Source organism: Condylura cristata, unplaced genomic scaffold, assembly GCF_000260355.1.
Source record: "Condylura cristata isolate star-nosed mole 26May11 unplaced genomic scaffold, ConCri1.0 scaffold00018, whole genome shotgun sequence".
In the NCBI taxonomy this organism is placed as follows: Eukaryota; Metazoa; Chordata; class Mammalia; order Eulipotyphla; family Talpidae; genus Condylura; species Condylura cristata.
This window is the reverse complement of record NW_004567119.1, coordinates 40,669,036-40,686,062: the sequence shown is the minus strand read 5'-3', so window position 1 is coordinate 40,686,062 and position 17,027 is coordinate 40,669,036. Positions and strand designations below refer to the sequence as shown.

The 17,027-nt window shown below is 45.5% G+C and overlaps 1 protein-coding gene across 1 annotated transcript in view; it reads left to right on the top strand.

The window, feature by feature from the left end:
- Positions 1-4,814: 4,814 nt before the first annotated feature.
- DSTYK (dual serine/threonine and tyrosine protein kinase) overlaps positions 4,815-17,027 on the top strand; it is a 54,525-nt gene continuing 42,312 nt past the window's right edge. The window contains exon 1 of the mRNA XM_012726922.1: positions 4,815-5,141. Within this exon, the coding sequence (XP_012582376.1) occupies positions 4,889-5,141 (253 nt within the window). The 5' untranslated portion in view covers positions 4,815-4,888. The remainder of the gene's footprint in view (positions 5,142-17,027) is intronic.

Sequence of the window (17,027 nt, the reverse complement as noted above, 5' to 3'; positions counted from 1 at the left end):
GGTGGGAGATCGAACTCATGCTGCAGTGGCTGGCAATAACTTGATGGTGCTGATACTTAATCCCTTGCACCACCGGGAAGGCTCCTTTATATACTTTGGATACTAAATCGTTGTCAGATAATATAATTTGCAATACTTTCTCCAATTAGGTAATTGCCTTTTCATTTTGTAGGTGGTTCCTTTCCTGTGAAGTTGTTTTTTTTTTTTCTATTGTTGCCTTTGTTTGGTGTCAAATCCAAAAACTCATCACCTCTTCTTTTTTTTTTTTTAAAGACTTATTTTATTTATGCATACAAGAACTGAGGCGTAGGCCAGAGGTATGGTGGGTGAGAGGATTCACCAGAGACAGAGTGGGGAGCAGAGTAGGCAGATCTACTGAAATACACTGCTGAGGGGAACAGTGGACAGGACAGTTGAGGTCAGCCACACCATGTGGGTCACCTTCTTGACTGGGGGTCGAACTTGTGCTGCAGTGGCTACGGATAGCCTCATAGTGCTAACTTTAATCCCTTGTGTCACCAGGAAGGGCCCTCTTCAATTTTTTAAAAAGAGTTTGAGAAGGATTAGTATTAATTCCTCTTTGTTTTCTTATATTTTTCCCCCTGCTGGCCCCTGTCCCCTCTCCCTTTTTCTTTTTAATTTTTTAAAAGGTTTTATTTTTATTTATTTATGCATACAAGAACTGGGATGTAGGCCAGAGGTGCAGGGGGGTGAGAGGATTCACCAGAGACACAGTGGGGAGAAGAACAGGCAGATGGACAAAGTACTCTGCTGAGGGGAGTGGCAGACAAAATTCCTGCCTCAGTTGCTGGTGATAGCTTGAAAGCACTGAGACTTTAGCCCTAGTGCCACCAGGGAGGCCCTCCTGTATTTTCCTTAATATGTCTAGTTAAAGGTTGGTTTGTCAATCTTGTTTATCTTTTCAAAGAATCAGCCCTTCATTTCATTGATCTTCTCTGTCATCTTTTTAGTTTCCATTACATTTATTTCTATTCTGATCTTTGTTATTTTCTTTCTACTAACTTTTGGTTTTATTTGCTATTTCTGTTTATATTGTTATCTTTTTCGAGTTCCTTGAGGTATAAAGTCAGGTTGTTTATTTCAGCATGGTATTTTTTGCTATGAACTTCTCTCTCTTAGTCCTACTTTACTACTTTTTCTGCATTCTATACGTTTTGGCATATCACATTTCCACTTTCACTTGTCTCAAGATATTTTCTGTTTTCATTTCTTCTTTAATCCACTGAGTGTTTAATTTGCACATGTTTGTGAATTTTCTTTTTAAAGAGTTATTTATTTATGCATACAGAACTGGGGTACAGGCCAGAGGAGTAGGGGCAGTAAGAGGAGTCACCAGAGACAGAGTGGGGAGCAGAAAGGCAGATGGACTGAAATACACTGCTGAGGGGAGCAGTGGGCAGGTCAGGAAAGGTCTGCTGCACCATGTGGGTCAGCTCCCTGGCAGGGAATCAAACTTGTGCCTAAGCAGGTGCTGATAGTTTCACAGTGCTGCATTTTAACCTGTTGCGTCACCAGGGAGGGCCTAAATTTTCCAGTTTTCTTTTAGTTTCATCCCATTGTGTTCAGAAAAGAAACTTGATCTGATTTCAAACTTAAATTTATGAAGCCTTATTTTGTGGTCTAACATGATTTATTTTTAATAATGTTCATGTGTACTTGAGAAGAATGTGTATGTTGTTGGTTTTCAATGGAATGCTTATCTGTTAAATCCACGTGATCTAATGTGTCATTTAAAACCAGTCCTTCTTTATTGATATTCTCCTTAAATATCTTAGATACTGCTTTGTAAAAAAGAAAAGAAAAGAAAAACAGGGGCCTCTTTGGTGGTGCAGGAGTTAAAGTCTCAGTGTCATCAAGCTATTACCAGCCTCTGAAGCATGAGTTTGATTCCAGGTCAGCGAGCTGGCCTACCTGGCACAGCAGACCTCTCCTCTCTCACCTGCTGCTCGCCTCAGCGGTGCAGAGGGCTTCACAGTGCTGCGCTTTAACCCGCTGTGCCACCAGGGTGTGCCCAACTTTCTTGTGTCTTTTGGTGCTGCCCAAAAAGGATGTGATTCCACCTGCCTAAGCATGAAGATTTTAACATCTATCTAGATCAGGCCCTCCCTGGTGGCGCAGCAGGTTAAAGCACAGCACTGAGAATCTAAAGCTGCTTCCTCATGAGTTCGATTCCTGCCTGTCCCGGAGGTGACCACATGGCGTGGCAGACCTCTCCTGACCCGCCCACTGCTCCCCTCAGCAGTGTGCTTCGTCGATCTGCCTGTTCTGCTCCCCACTCTGTCTGTGGTGAAGCCTCTCGCCGCCCCTGAGCCTCTGGCCTGTCCCCAGTTCTGTATGCACAAATAAATAAATCTTTAAAAAAAAATTAAAAAAAAATCTGTCTAGATTGTCTAACCATGAGGAATTGTTGTAGTAAAGACAAGCATATGTCTCACCCATATCCCTTTCTCCAATGGTGCTCAATATTAATAGATACAAATATAGCTTACTGGTTCTTTCTGGATAGTAGAAATAAAAATGATTTTTATATGTTCCTTTGTGATTCCCTGAATGTTAAAAAGTGTCTATGTGACTATTCATTCAACAAATATCTAATGAACACCTACTGAGTGACAGAAACTGTTCTAGGTGCTAGAGATAAAAGCAGCGCATAGGCCAGACAAAAATCTCTGTTCTGATGTCAGTATCTTTGGATCTTTCCTCTTGGACTAACCAGAGTTCTTGCTGAATACAATTCTTCTTTAGAGCATTACTATTTGGTAGCCAGGAAACTAGATAACTGACTAGGGAGCAGAAAGCAGAAAGAAGACTTCATTTTCCTTCTATACTCTTTGCAGCATTTGAAATTTATACTACAGTCTTCTATTTTTTTTTTAATGTGAAATATGAAGTCTTAACAAATTACTTAAAAAAGGATGTGTTCCATGGCATTTATGACAAAAAATCCTTCTCAATTACATCCACCTACCCAAATTTTACTCATTCTTTAAGACTTACTAGTTCCCGATTCCTTTTCTGGAAAACCCCAGTCTGCGTACTCTCGCCGAGGATCTATTTTGTTAGAAATTCCTGTGTACCGATGCAAGGTATCAGGGAGTTCAAACTCAAGTTTCCTCTTAACTTCACTTGAGGAACTAACCATCCAGCCTGTGAAGGTGGCCTGGCTTGGATAAAAGATAAGATCTTTCCATAGCAAGCAAGAAAGACTACACCTGAAGAAAAGAAGAGGAAAGGGAGGGAGGAGAAAGAGGAGGAAGAGATGGTTATCAAGTTCTTCCTCCTCCATGGCTGTGCCCATGGCTGCTCTTAAGTCCCTGTCATAAAAGTCTTCTATATTGGCAGAAACCAAGTTAAGATAATCAGAAATAGTTCAGAACACTGCAAACCTCAACTTCCCCATATCCAGCTAAGTCTGTCTACTTCAAGAAACCACTTGAACTTCAGTTTAAAGTTCTTTAACAACTCCTTTGCCCTCCTTCTCCTCCCCTCCCCCCACCACACACTCACAGAAGAGGAAGATGCACTACAAACATGAGAGGTTTCTCTCTTCCAGGGTATTTTCGGTTGGTTCTGCAGTATCTACTGTATCCGGACAGTGAGAGCCATTTGGGGTAACCATGGAGATATTACTGGCCTTCTTGTTTCCTTCCTTTTCTTGGTTATTAAAATATTTTGCTCAGATTTCTACAAGCCACCCCACTTCTGCTGGTATCAAGATTCTGAAGCTCCTTTCTCCTCTCAGGGACACTTGCCTAGGGAGTGGGAATGTTTCCCCTAAATTTAAATATGTAACTTTTTATTGAGATAACACTGATCTGTAACATTCTGTAAGTTTTAGGGGTTTAACACACTGCCCTTTAGGTCTAACCATCTTGTTCCAAATGTCAAGATTTCATCCCTACCCCCCCATAACTGAGTAGTATTTCACAGTTCTATACACTGCATTTTATTCATTTATTCATCCATTTGAAAAGCAGTTGGGGTGTTTCCAAATCGTGGCTGTTGAAAATAATGCTACAATGGAATTAGAGGTGCATATGATTTTTTGAATTTGTGTTTTTTATTCTTAGGATAAACACCCAGAACTGGAAACAGTTCATATGGTATTTCTTTCTTTCTTTATTTTTTTATTTTTAAAAGATTTATTTATGCATACAGAACTGGGGTACCAGCTAGAGGTGCAGGGATGGTGAGAGAACTCACCAGAGATAGAGCAGGGAGCAGAACAGGTAGATTGATGAGGTACACTGCTGAGGGGAGCAGCGGGTGGGTCAGGAGAGGTCTGCCAGGCCATGTGGGTCACCTCCAGTGCTGGGGATCGAACTCACAATGAAGAGGATGCTGCTAGCTTGCAGTGCTGAGCTTTGACCCGTTGAGCCAACAGGGAGGGCCCTCGTATGTTATTTGTATTCTTAACTACTTAAAGACTCTCCACACTGTTTTCATGGATGCCGCACCAGTTTCTATTTCCCCTTTCAGTGTACCAGGAAGAACACGTTTTAAAATGAGGAGAACATTTAAACACAAGAAGTAATGAATGTGATTTTTACCAAAAGTACATCAGTCCCAACCACAACTCGGGCTGGGGCGCATAGGCCTAGCGCACACTACAAGTCCCAGAAGACACCGCAGTGACAGCGCACTCCAGTAAGCCTTCCCTCACTTTTATGGGTAGTGGAGATAAAAGTTCCGCCCGCGGAGCTCTGCGGCTTGGTTATAGGCGTTGGGAGAGGTTGGAAGCCCGCGACAGCTGGCGGGGGCGTCAGGGGGCGGATTCCTCCTCCCTTCAAGCACAGGGGGGCGGGGAGTGGAGAAGCCTGGCCAGTGGGTCGGGGGCAGAGCGGAGGAGACCGAGCAGGCCGAAGAGATGGAGAGCGAGGGGGTGCCGTGGGCCGGCGAGCCCGTCTCGGGGCCCGGCCCGGGAGGCGGCGGAATGATCCGGGAGCTGTGCCGGGGCTTCGGGCGCTACCGCCGCTACCTGGCCCGGCTGAGACAGAACCTGCGCGAAACCCAGAAGTTCTTCCGCGACATCCAGTGCTCCCACAACCACGGCAGCCCCTCCTCCCCCCCGGGCGGCTGCGGGGCCGAGCCGGGCCCTGCCGGCGACGTCGCCGAGGCGGGTGAGGAGCGCGGCCGCGCGGGCGAACGGGCCGGGGCGGACCGCGCCCGCCGCTGCCGAACACGCGAGGGCGGAAAGTACGGCAGGGCGGGGGCGCCCCGGCGGGATCCGGAATGCCGTGGGAGCGCATCTCCGGCGGAGGGGGCAGGGGAGGGGCGCCCCGGGGCAGGGAGCGAGGGGGCAAGGGGCGCCCCGGGGCCGGAGTTGGAGGGCGGGAGTGGGGAGCGCGGGGCTGCAGAGGGCGGGGTGGGCCCGAGGACTGGGGCGAGTGGCTCGGGGTGAGGGTGGGGGCAGTTGCGGGATCCTCTCCCTAGTTTTAGGGGTGCAGGAGCGGCCGTGGGCACGGCGCCCCGGGAGCTTGAGGAGGCCGGGGAGCTGTCGTGGAATGCGTGTGAGTGTGTGGGGTTGATGTCTGTGAAATGCTTAGACACCTTGGGCACTCCGTGAAGGGGTGTCCACTTCCGAGGCTACGGGTCGCCAGAGGAGCTGCTGTGGTGGGAGCCAGGGATCGCTTACGATGGAGATGGAGGGAGCGGATGGGGCACTGGTCCTGAGGTTTCTTGATAGGATTTTCTGTGGGATGTGCTTAGAGGCCCTAAAGCACTTGAGTTCGTGCACCGTCTTCTTAAAGTGCTCTTGGTGGGGGAACTGGCGGGTGTCACTGTCCAGTCTCACTAGCAAATCGCTTAGGTTGGAAGGAGGAAGGATGGACATCCCAAGTTTCTGCTGGGGACAGCATAGCACAAACTTCAGTGGGTTTACTTGAATGCACCTCAAACTTCAGTCGTTGGTAAAATCCAGTTTTAAACTAGGAATAGCTTAGGATCTGGTCCACAGATTGATTGAGACGGTCTAGTGGGTGGGCCCTAAGGTTTAAACATAAAAGGCCCCTGGGGATTCTGCCTTGAAAGGTCTGCAAACATTCCAGAATTACAAATTTAGACTTGCCAAAGCGGCTAAGTGAGGGACTCAGAATGGAATGAATTGTTCAGCTCTGACTTTGTGTCGGGCCTAGTATGTCCAAAGTTCCTTTTCTAATAAGGGAAATGTGCCTGGGAGTCCAGAAGTGGTGGTAGAAATAAGATACTAAGAATCTGACATTGTCCTACATGATACTGTTTAGTTGCCCTGCATGTAAATAAAAGAGTTTTATTTCATGAGAGAACTGGGAGGAGAGGATGACTAACTCTTTTTTTTTTTTTGATATTCACAAGGGTGTGTTTATTGTATAAGAAAAGGGACAGGTCCCCTGACAGACACAGCCTGCAGAAAGCACTTTCCCTGAAAGGGCTTGTTTGCGTAGAGAGGCCTGCATGGGCCTGTGGGCCAGGGTGCTGCCTCAGCTGCTTTGTGAAGGGCAGAGGTTGGTGAAGAGATGCACCTGCACAGTTCCAGGCGGGCAGGAGAGCTGCCATGACTGGCTTTCTGAAACCGTCGTTTTGAAATCTCCTGCCCAGAGATTGCTGCTCTGAAAATGGACCTAGATGGGGATTCATTTCCCTGAGGCTCTCCGAGAACAAGTGGGAAGGAGGCTGATAGTGTGTCCTCCCCCTCTCCTTCAGCAGTGCTTTCTAGTGGCTTCCCAGCTCAGGAGTTTTTCCTCATAGCTTTATTTAGAAAAGCCCTTTGTTGCTGTTATTTTAAAGCAGATAGTTAGATTTACAGTTGGGAAAACAAAAAAGTAGATTCACCTCGGAGAGATGAGGCACCTTGGTTGGCTTTTGTCTGCATTTTCTAGAAGCCATCTAAAATACAATTGCACCTTTGTATTGTGCCTGGCTGAGTACACTGCAGCAGGAACTTGTCTTTCCCTAGTTAACTCTCCTCACCTTCTAGGTCTGCTCTCTTAAGTAGAAACCAGGAGGCGAGCTCAGATGATAGTTTTTGAGCAGCTTGATTTTACTGGGTGAAATAGATGATAGTTTTCGAGCAGCTTGATTTTTTGCTGGGTGAAATGCTTCCGTTCCTCTCAGTGTAGGAAGTTTTATCTTTGGAGGGGAAAGTATACATCAGGGAAAGAGGTGAATATTTACTCTGTATTTTGGGGAATATATTTTCCCCTAACGGCTTAGGCTTCATTCTAGAAAGTAAAAGCCACTCCTCCAGAGGTAGCTAGCTCTTGTTTTCTCCTTTTACAGGATATCTTTACAAGGTCAAGTTCTTTCAGAGTGTTTTTTTTTTTTTTTAAATCAATGTTGGTTTCTGATTAATAGGAGGTTGGAATGCGAAGAGAAAGAAGAGTTAGTTCTCCCTGGCAAATGTCTATAGAAGGGTTTAATTACCATTTCGGGTCAGTGTACTTCTGGGTTGGACGTAGTGTGGCATTTGAGCAATTGAAGATCTGGGTCAACTCTTAAGTTTTTATATTATTTCACTTTCAATGCCAGAGAAGATGGGAGGGGCCCCCAAATAGTGTTTTCTTCTTACTGTTGATAGCTTTGTAGTCACCAGGGCCAGTGTTGTATATGATGTTTCAGAAGTTAAAAATGTAGATGGAGGCCCTCCCTGGTGGCGCAGCGGGTTAAAGCATAGCACTGAGAATCTAAAGCCGCTTCCTCATGAGTTCGATTCCTGCCTGCCCCGGAGGTGACCACATGGCGTGGCAGACCTCTCCTGACCCTGCCTGCTGCTCCCCTCAGCAGTGTACTTCGTTGATCTGCCTGTTCTGCTCCCCACTCTGTCTCTGGTGAAGCCTCTTGCCGCCCCTGAGCCTCTGGCCTGTACCCCAGTTCTGTATGCACAAATAAATAAATCTTTAAAAAAAATGTAGATGAATAGGAGGCTCAAGAGAGAATAACTTGGCCTATACAAAGGACAGTGAGCTATAAAATAAAACTTTTTTTGATTCAATTTCTCCTCTGCTGTCCAGATCATTGACTTCCATTTTTTTTTTAAAGATTTATTTACTTTTACATTACAAGAACTGGGGTACAGTCCAGAGGTTTTGGGGGGTAAGAAGATTCATCAGAGACAGAATGTGGAGCAGTAGAGACAGATTGACAGAAATGCACTGCTGAGGGGAGTAGCGGACAAGACAAGAGAGGTCTGTCAGTGCTCTGTGGGTCACCCCCCCTGGCTGGGGATCGAACTCGGTGCTGCAGTGGCTGCAGTAGCATCACAGGCTGTGCTTTAACCTGATGCCCCACCATGGAGGGCTCGACCATTGGCTCCTTTTCATGTAACTATAGGGGATCAGAATCTGTGGATTTTCCTTATCAGAGAGTTCAGACATAAGGAGATAAAAGACTCAGCATTTCTGAAGAATATAGAGGGAAAAGTATTTTTCTTGTTTTATGATCCCTTGGCAATCCTGGCTGTTGCAGTGTATCATAAACCTCTCAAATTTAAGAAATTGGGCAGACTCAAATGTGTTTACTAGGAGGCTCCTGGTCTGCTGCCTTCCCTCAGTCCCGGTCCAGCCCTTGCTAGCAGAGACTGGGAACCACTGCTGTGCTGTGTGCTGTGTCTTCAACTGAAATGAAGGCCATAGTAGCAGCCCTCCCTTTACAGTGGTGGGAGCTGACATCTGCATGTGCAGAATAGCGGGCGAGGCGCTGTGTGTTAGTTGTTACCATTCGACAATCATTTGTGTATCTGTTATGAGGGGTAAAGAGTGAATAAAGATACTGGCCGGGCTTTGCATCAGTTGAGATCATCTTATCTATACTTTTCTCATGAGAAAGGAGAATATTATAATTATCATCACTGCAGTGTACCTGTTTATGTTAGATGAGACATGGAAAGCACTAGGAAGAGCTGAATTTGTTCCTCCGGGAAAGCATAACTAATCTCCAGCATCCACATAAGCAATGTGTAAACTAGAAACATGTCCAAAGCAAAGATACCGTTATGATATAGGCATTTTTTAAAAAGACTTATTTATTTATACTTAACAGAACTGGGTTACAGGCCAGAGGTGTGGTGGGTGAGAGGATTCACCAGAGACAGTGAGGAGCAGAATAGGCAGATTGATAAAGTACATTGCTGAGGGGAGCAGCAGGTGGGTCAGGAGAGGTCTGCCGTGCCATGTGGGTCAGCTCCCTGGCCAGGGATAAAACTCATGCATGCTGCAGTGGCTTTGGAGAGCTTCATAGTGCGGTGCTTTAACCCGTTGCACCACCAGGGAGAGCCCATAATAATATAGGCATTTTATTTGAGTTCTATTTCTTTGGTTTTTGTAGCTCTTTGGCTGTTGTCGGCTGACAAGTTAGTTCCTCCAGTATTCATCCTCTTTTTTGTCACCTCTAATAGATGTAAGCTGGCGGCAGCATTTAAAAGGAGATGAAAAGCACTAGTGCGTTTATTTAAAACAAACATTTTTCTTGGATTTTTTCAACGGAGATTGGAATGGATATAAAGTTTGAGGCAGGGTGACATTTGTGGGGGTGGACTGGGAAGGCAATTCCCAGTTTCACATGCTGTGATTGTGGGGCTGAGGGTGTGCAGGATGTCGGGGTGCAGGGCGAGACAGACAGTGGAGCTGAGACTGGCCTTGTGTGCTTCTAGGACTTTGCCATCATCTCTTGAAGTGCTGTCTGCGTTTCAGCATAGGCTCAGCAGGCATGGCGCTCTGATTGTGGTTCTTATTTCATTACTTTAGATGACCAAAGTCCCATTTCCCCCCTAAATATGTGTAAAACTTTTGCCTTTTTTCTATTGTGGTCAAAGGCACAAGCATTTGAATCAGACTGGGGCTGCTGTTTTTGTTCAGACTCTATTTAAGCTGTGACCTGGGGGAACTTACTTTTGCCCCACGACTGTTTGAGTCTTGGTTTCTTCATATATAAAATAGGAATGATGCAAAATGCCATATATTGTTTGATTCCATCTATATAAAATGTCAAGAAAAGACCAATTAGTAAATAGAAGTAGACTAGTGATCACTAGGGACTGGAGAGAGGAAAAGGATGAGTGACTGCTAACGGGTATGGGCTTTCTTTTTTGGGGAATGAAAATGTTCTGGAATTAGATGGTAGGGAGTAGTGATAATTATGTTACTTTGTGAATATGCTAAAAACTACTGAGCTGTGTACTTTAAAAGGGTGAATTTTATGGTATGTGAATTCTATCTATAAATATAATATCTACCTCACAAAGTTGGGACAATTAGAGGTACTATATACATTAAAGCACTTAGCAGGCGTACAGTTGTGATAGGGCAGGGTGAGGGGCACCCCAAGAATTCCCAAGCCTGCCCGCTCTAAATAGTTTCTGCCTTACACGGCATCAAGAAAAAACATACACTAGCGCCTGAGACATTTAATGGAAAGGAACTTTAATACAGTTAGTGTACAATCAAGAGAAGAGAAATGAAAGAATATAGCTTCTCAATCAGACACCTAAAGTTACCCATCCCCTCTTGGGTGAATGCCCAGCCAAACAGGGTTGGCCCAAAGCAGGGCTGCTGAACCCCAAAAGCCTGCCGTAAGTCTAAGGTCCCTTCTGGTGGGGACCCCTAGAAAAGGGGCAGAAGGGGCCAGGCAATCTGGGACAGAAGGAACAAAACCAAAGTAAAGCTCATTCCCAAGCTCCCACGTGTCTCTCATCCACGTCTCCTTCAGGTCCCCCCTTCCATGTCCCCCAACCCCAGTGCAAAGCCAAGGCTCCAAGTGCCTCCTCCCGGTCTCCTTGCTCTCTGCTTCTCAGTCTTCTCTCCAGCTGCCCCTCCCTGCTTAGTTCCACCCTTCCTTGGGTGGGGCAGGGGACCTGGAATCTTCTTTTTCCTGGGAGCCCCCTCCACCCCCCTCATTACATAGTTAGTGCTGGGGGCATTAGATTAGGAAGTGGGAACTTGGCGGCTAGGGGACTGGAGGAGCAGAAAGATAGAATGTGGGGCACACAAATGCTCTGGGCCATCTCCCTTTTTCTCTTCTGACCTGAGATGGGAATGTGACATGTACCCTGGGTGTGAGAGATTTTGTTACAAATGAGTCATACAGGCTCCATAGTTTACCGGAACCATAATTTACCTCAGTGGGAGACCCACTTCTGGGAGGACAATGTGTGCCCACCTGTTCATGCTGTCACTTCCTTTCCAGTTCCTGACATTTAGGGTACTGGGCAACCCCCTGCCCATCCTGCGCCCTGCCCTCCCACTCCTCGGGGAGAACTGGGGAGTAAATGGCCTCCCCGAACACTGACTCTGCACTGGCTTCCATCGCAGCTTTTCCTTCTTGGGGTAATCTGTCTCCCAGGGCACATGGGCACCCTTGCTTAAAAGGCTTAGACAATTCTGCCTGTTTTTAAAAGAAAACCATTACCTTTAAGCTTATTATCATTGCCATATGTTTAGTTTGGTTTTAAAAGTTCTTACTGATCACAACATGGTTAATTCTCCAGCTTGAAGAAGTTTTTGAAGAAAGCAAGGATTTAAATGAAAATCCAGTCTGGCCTTGAAATTTTGTTTGGTCTATTCACTTTCCCAGCATTGCCTTTTTTTTTTCTTTATGCTTCTGTTCTCTTTTGTCTCACTGCATTAAGGAAACAATCTTTCTGCAATACATATATGTCAGAAAAAAGGTCTGAAAATGTATCATTGCAGAGAAGGGAATATGACTTTTGCCTTACACTGTTGCTCAGTTCCTGCAGGCCGGGCTTTTTTAGTGTGTGTGTGTGTGTGGGGGGGTATAAGGGAGTAAGTGCATACGTGGTTGTGTATGATCGCTAGCTATCGATGTATTTGTGTTCTTTCCTTCCTGGAGTGTCAGTCCCTGAGGGTAAAGACTATGTTACTCATCCTGGAATCCCCTGCAGTGTCTACCATCATGCTTTGTATGTAATAAGCAACTAAATTTGCTTGTTAAGTTACTTCCAAACCTGGTAGACATTAGAATGATGTTTTGCAATGAAATGCATATAATTTCCACTTCAGAAGCAGATTTTTGTGCTTCTGTAGGTTTTTATAAATTTACTCACATTTTACTGTCCACACCCCTAAACATTCACAGTGATATGCTTGCAGAAGTGATGGCCTGGGCTACAGTTGCATCCCCAAGTGTGGTTATCATGCACCAAAGACAGCTGCCTGCAGTACCAGGCCTGGGAGCTTCACTGGCCTTGAGGCGGGATCAGTCCCTACCATTCTCACTCAGCACATCTTTCTCAGTGCTGGGCTCAGTGCTGGGCATAGGACACATGGTGACGAACCATTGTCCATCTGGCCAATGCCAGATCCAAGTTGATATAACAAAAGAAACGGGATTTGTGTCATTATGCTCCCTAGAGAGAATTTTCTACAAATTGGCTACCTACTTAGCCACCTGTTTCTTCGAGGGAAGTTATAGGATTAAATGGCATTGATAAAACAGGAGTTGAGATGCTTTACTCGTCTCTGACCGGATAGGAAAACTAGTCCCAATCTGTCTTTGATGAAGTAATTATAATTGTTTTGTTTGTCTGCTTCAAAAGCACAGTGCACTCATGAAGATATTGTTAGGACGTGTCTCATCTGCGAGTCCTTCTCAGAGGTTACTCACTGAGAAGCCAGCATGAAGAGTCGGAGATGCGTGACTGCGGGTGGTTTTCCCCTTAATAAATTTAAGACCTGAGGTCAATTTCTTCTTAGTTCTTGTGGGAAACTAGTTCTCGTCTAGGGATGATGGACTTGCTTCCTCCTGTGGTCCAGGGACTCTGCAGGTGTCATTCAGAGCAAGAATAGGGAGTGAAGCCACAGGGAAGGCGCGGCTTTTCTTCCCTCCTCCTCAGGAGTCTGCCTCGGGTCCCCTGTCAGCTTCCGGTCTCAGTTTAGGCCATCCCTTTGCTTGAAGGTTGATTTCATTCTTTGCTAAACAGGCAGTTTGGCAGTCTTGGGGCTCCTGGAATTTGATACCTCCACAGAGGAGAATGGACAAAGCAGTGGTTGAGATGGGTGCCCCTTGCTTAGAGGTATATTGGCCTTCTGAGGCCTTTTATATCCCTGTTTATAAGATTCCTCCAGAATCCAAAGCAGACTCTGCAGGAAGTTTGGTCTGGGTGTGGGGAGGACCCTGGGTGAAGTGCCGTGGCGAGCTGGGCCTGTCCTGCCTTTAGCAGGCGGTGTGAAGAATTTGGACGGCTCCTCAGGCTGTGTGTGCGGCTGTGGGAACCTCTGACCACAGCTCTCTTTGGAGTTGGGCTTCGTAATGTGCTTCCGTTCCCGGGGGTGGTGTTTTCTGGGCAGGACGATGGTAAATAGGATTGTTTTTCTTTTCACTTGTTTAGCTAATAATACATCAGAACTGCCCCCAAAGAATGATGATAGGTGATGTATTCATAAAAGCCTTGGTTAAAAAAAAAAACCCTTATACTTCCTTTTAAAAATACTTTCATCCCTTTTCTTTTCCTCAGATGTAAAAAAGATTGAACTTTTTTGTCACCAGATTAAGAACTGTATGCCAGACATATTTTAGCTTAGTGGATTTTTAACTCTCCAGTCTTTGTAATGGGGAGAGGATTACTTTTCCTTAATCAAATCAAACCTTCCAAAGCAAAGACTAAAGACCAGAGAGACAGTGACCAAACCATTAGGGGTTACTGTTTAGGAATCTTCTGGAAACTACATTCTGGCCTTCTCTCTTAATATGGAGCTGTGTAGGTGCAAGGAACAGTGAGGGGAAATGCCCAGCAGGAGAGAAATTGTTTTTTATATAACTGCATTTATATATAAATTTTGATTTATTATATCATTGGTAGTTTTTGGGCCTCATGTGTTCTCCCTGCAGGGGTAGGCCCTGTATTCCCCCGCACCGTAGCACCCGTGACCCATCCCCACAGTCCTTCTCCCCACCCGTACCCCCATATGCCTCAGATCTATGGCCAATTCCAAGTTTTGTCTTTTTTCTGACTCTTTGGTTTCTCTGTTTCTTGCTTATAAGTGAAACCATCTGATGAAAAATCATTCTTTGGGCACATAAGACCCTTGCCAGGGTTCCAGTTTTTCCTGTTTGAACAAATGACCTGCGTAGCCAGCTCTTGTTCCATGGAATGAAGTGGAAGAGTTTGCTGTTCAGTGGGCCAAGTGGCTTGTTAATAAAGGACAAAACTGGTAATCAGCACATGAACCCCAGAAGCGAGAGGTTGTGTTCCCCATCCCACGTCTCAGAGGAGCTGTCTCAGGCAGTGCGAGGTCAGGCTTTTGGTGGGTCCTGTTCAATCAATGGGGACAGTTTGAGGTTACTTTTGTCTGTGTCCTGTCATGCTGGTTTCTACAGCTTAGCCTTGAGGGTTGGGTTCTACTAAATTAGTGCTTTGAACTCCCAGACTCTGAATTGGCAAAAGTAAATTATCACAAGAAGATTGAGGAGGGCCTCCCTGGGGGTGCATTGGGTTAAAGCCCAGCACTGTGAGGCTGTCCACAGTCACTGCAGCATGAGTTTGATCCCTGGTCCCGGAGGTGACCACATGGTGCGGCAGACCTCTCCTGACCCGCCCGCTGCTCCCCTCAGCAGTGTTCTTTGTCAGTCTGCCTGTTCTGCTCCCCGCTCTGTCTCGGGTGAATCCTCTCACTCCCCTGCACCTCTGGTCTGTACCCCATTTCTCATATACGTAAATAAATCAATCTTGGAAAAAAAAAAGAGAAAGATCCAGGAGACAGAGGTAATGTGCAGGGCTTAAGTGGGGACAGTGAAGAAGTTATTTGTAAAATTCTATTTTGCTGCATTTGATGTATTTCCCCCACTGCTGTTTTGTTGGTTTTGTTTTGTTTTGTTTTGTTTTTCCATTAAGTCAGATTCTGTGTCCTGATCACTCTCCTCTGAGATCTAGAACTGGATACATTTTGCTAGTATCCTTTTGACTGAATTAAAAAAAATTTTTTTTGAAATAATTTCAAGTCTACGTAAGTGTTGCCAGATCATTACAAAGAGCTCTCTGGCCCACTTGTGCACTACACAGGTGCCCAGTTGTTGACATTTTCCAACATTTGTTCCATCATCTGACCTCTCCCTCCTACTTTTTCTCTCTCTGTTGTGCCTATTTATTCTTTTTTTTTTTTTTTAAGATTTATTTATTTATACGTACAGAACTGGGGTAGATGCCAGAGGTGCAGGGTGGTAAGAGGATTCACCAGAGACAGAGTGGGGAGCAGAACAGGCAGATTGCCTAAGTACACTGCTGAGGGAGCAGTGGGGAGACAGGAGAGGTCTGCTGTGCCATGTGGGTCAGCTCCTTGGTTGGGGATCGAACTCATACTGCAGCTGCTGCGGCTCGCTTCGCAGTGCTGCGCTTTGAGAGGACCCTGTTGTGTCTATTCTTTCTGAACCTTTTAGAGCAAGTACTGTAAAGGTGGTCTCCTCTCTTCTAATCTCCAGGGTTTCCCCCAAACAAGGGACATGCTTCTTCACATCAGCATACAACTCCCCCAATCAGGAAATTAACACTAAGTATTACCATCCAGTTGCATACCTTATTCAAGTTTGGCTAACTGTCCCAGATGTCTCTTTTGACTCAGGGTCCTCTCAGGAACATGCATTGTGTTTGTCGTGTCTTCCCAGACTCCTTAATCCTGCACAGGTCCTTGGCCCTTTACTGGCATTATAGGTTTAAGTAATAATGATAATAATTATAGGTTTAAGTAGCATGACCCTCAGCCCGGATCTCTGCTGTCTTTTCAGGGCTAGCCATCTATCTGGTCAAAGGGCACAGAAGTGAAGTGACTTGTCCCACAAGGGACCTTCACAGAGTGCATCCCTCACTGGCCCCAGCCCACTGGAGAGGCTAAGCTGGATCACTGAACATGGGTGTTCTCTAGGTTGTTCTAGCCTACAGTCACCTTTTTTTTTTTCTTTGCAATTGTTCAGTCGTTTGTGGGGAGGTGTTTTCAGATTTCAATGATAAGCCTGTTCCTGAAAATATCTCACTCTGTAAGACTCAATATTCCCCCGCCTACCCTAGTGATGGTCGCGGTGTGGGTATGTCCCGTGTCCTTCACCCCACTTGCATTTCTTCGCTGGTATTCTGCAAGGAAAAGCTTTTCCTTTCCTTTATTTATCTATGTTAGTGTGGATCTGTGAATCTTTTCAACAGCTTAAATCTCTTCCTGTCATTTAAAAAAATTTAAATTATTTCTGATTTAGTCATTGAGCCAGTCCTGTGCCTTTTTGACACATTAATTGAATCCTCTGAATGGTTACAACATAGCTGTGAGATGTTGCCTTTCCTCAGAAATTATGTACCCTGTGAAGCATGGGGTTGGCTTGCCTCAGGGAACCGCTTCCATCCCTGCATCCCATAAATTACAGCCTTGCTGCCCGCCGCCTGCCTGTCCTCTGCAGCGTGAGTGTCCACAGGAGCAGAGTGACGGGCAAGAACAGAGGTGTAGTGTTACAAAGCCCTTGTCACTATTCCAGAAACAGACCAAAAAGCCACAAGCCTTCCTGCCTTCCTTTCCATTTTCCCTTATTGGAGTAGACTTATGCTGAAACCCAAAGAGTAATACACGGTAAATGTTTTGAGCATAACAATTTCTCTGAAAAGCACCTCCCATTTCATTTAGAAAAGGGACTCTATAAATGAATAATGGTGTTTTTAACAAGTGTGCAACAACTAGTGGTAATACTATTAGCTCATTACTCATGTTTTCAGGTAATAGGGACTCTGTCAGTCGGCTTTAAATTGGTGCCCTGCAATTGTGGGACCAAGTTAGGTTTGACTCCAAGTTGGAAAATGTGTGAAAAGTTTGAGAAGAAAAATTCCTCTTAGGGTTTCTTGTTGGGTCTAAGAGTGACGTGATGCAGATTAACAGGAGGAAAGCACTGCATCTCATTAGATTTAGTGTGTCTGTGAGCATACCCATAGGAGAACTGTAGAGGAAAAACAAACCTACATACTGATTAAATAAAGCAGAAGGGAGTTTATTGCAAAGCTTTCTACTTGCAAGCCAGGAAACTCAAGACCATGGCAACAATGAGTT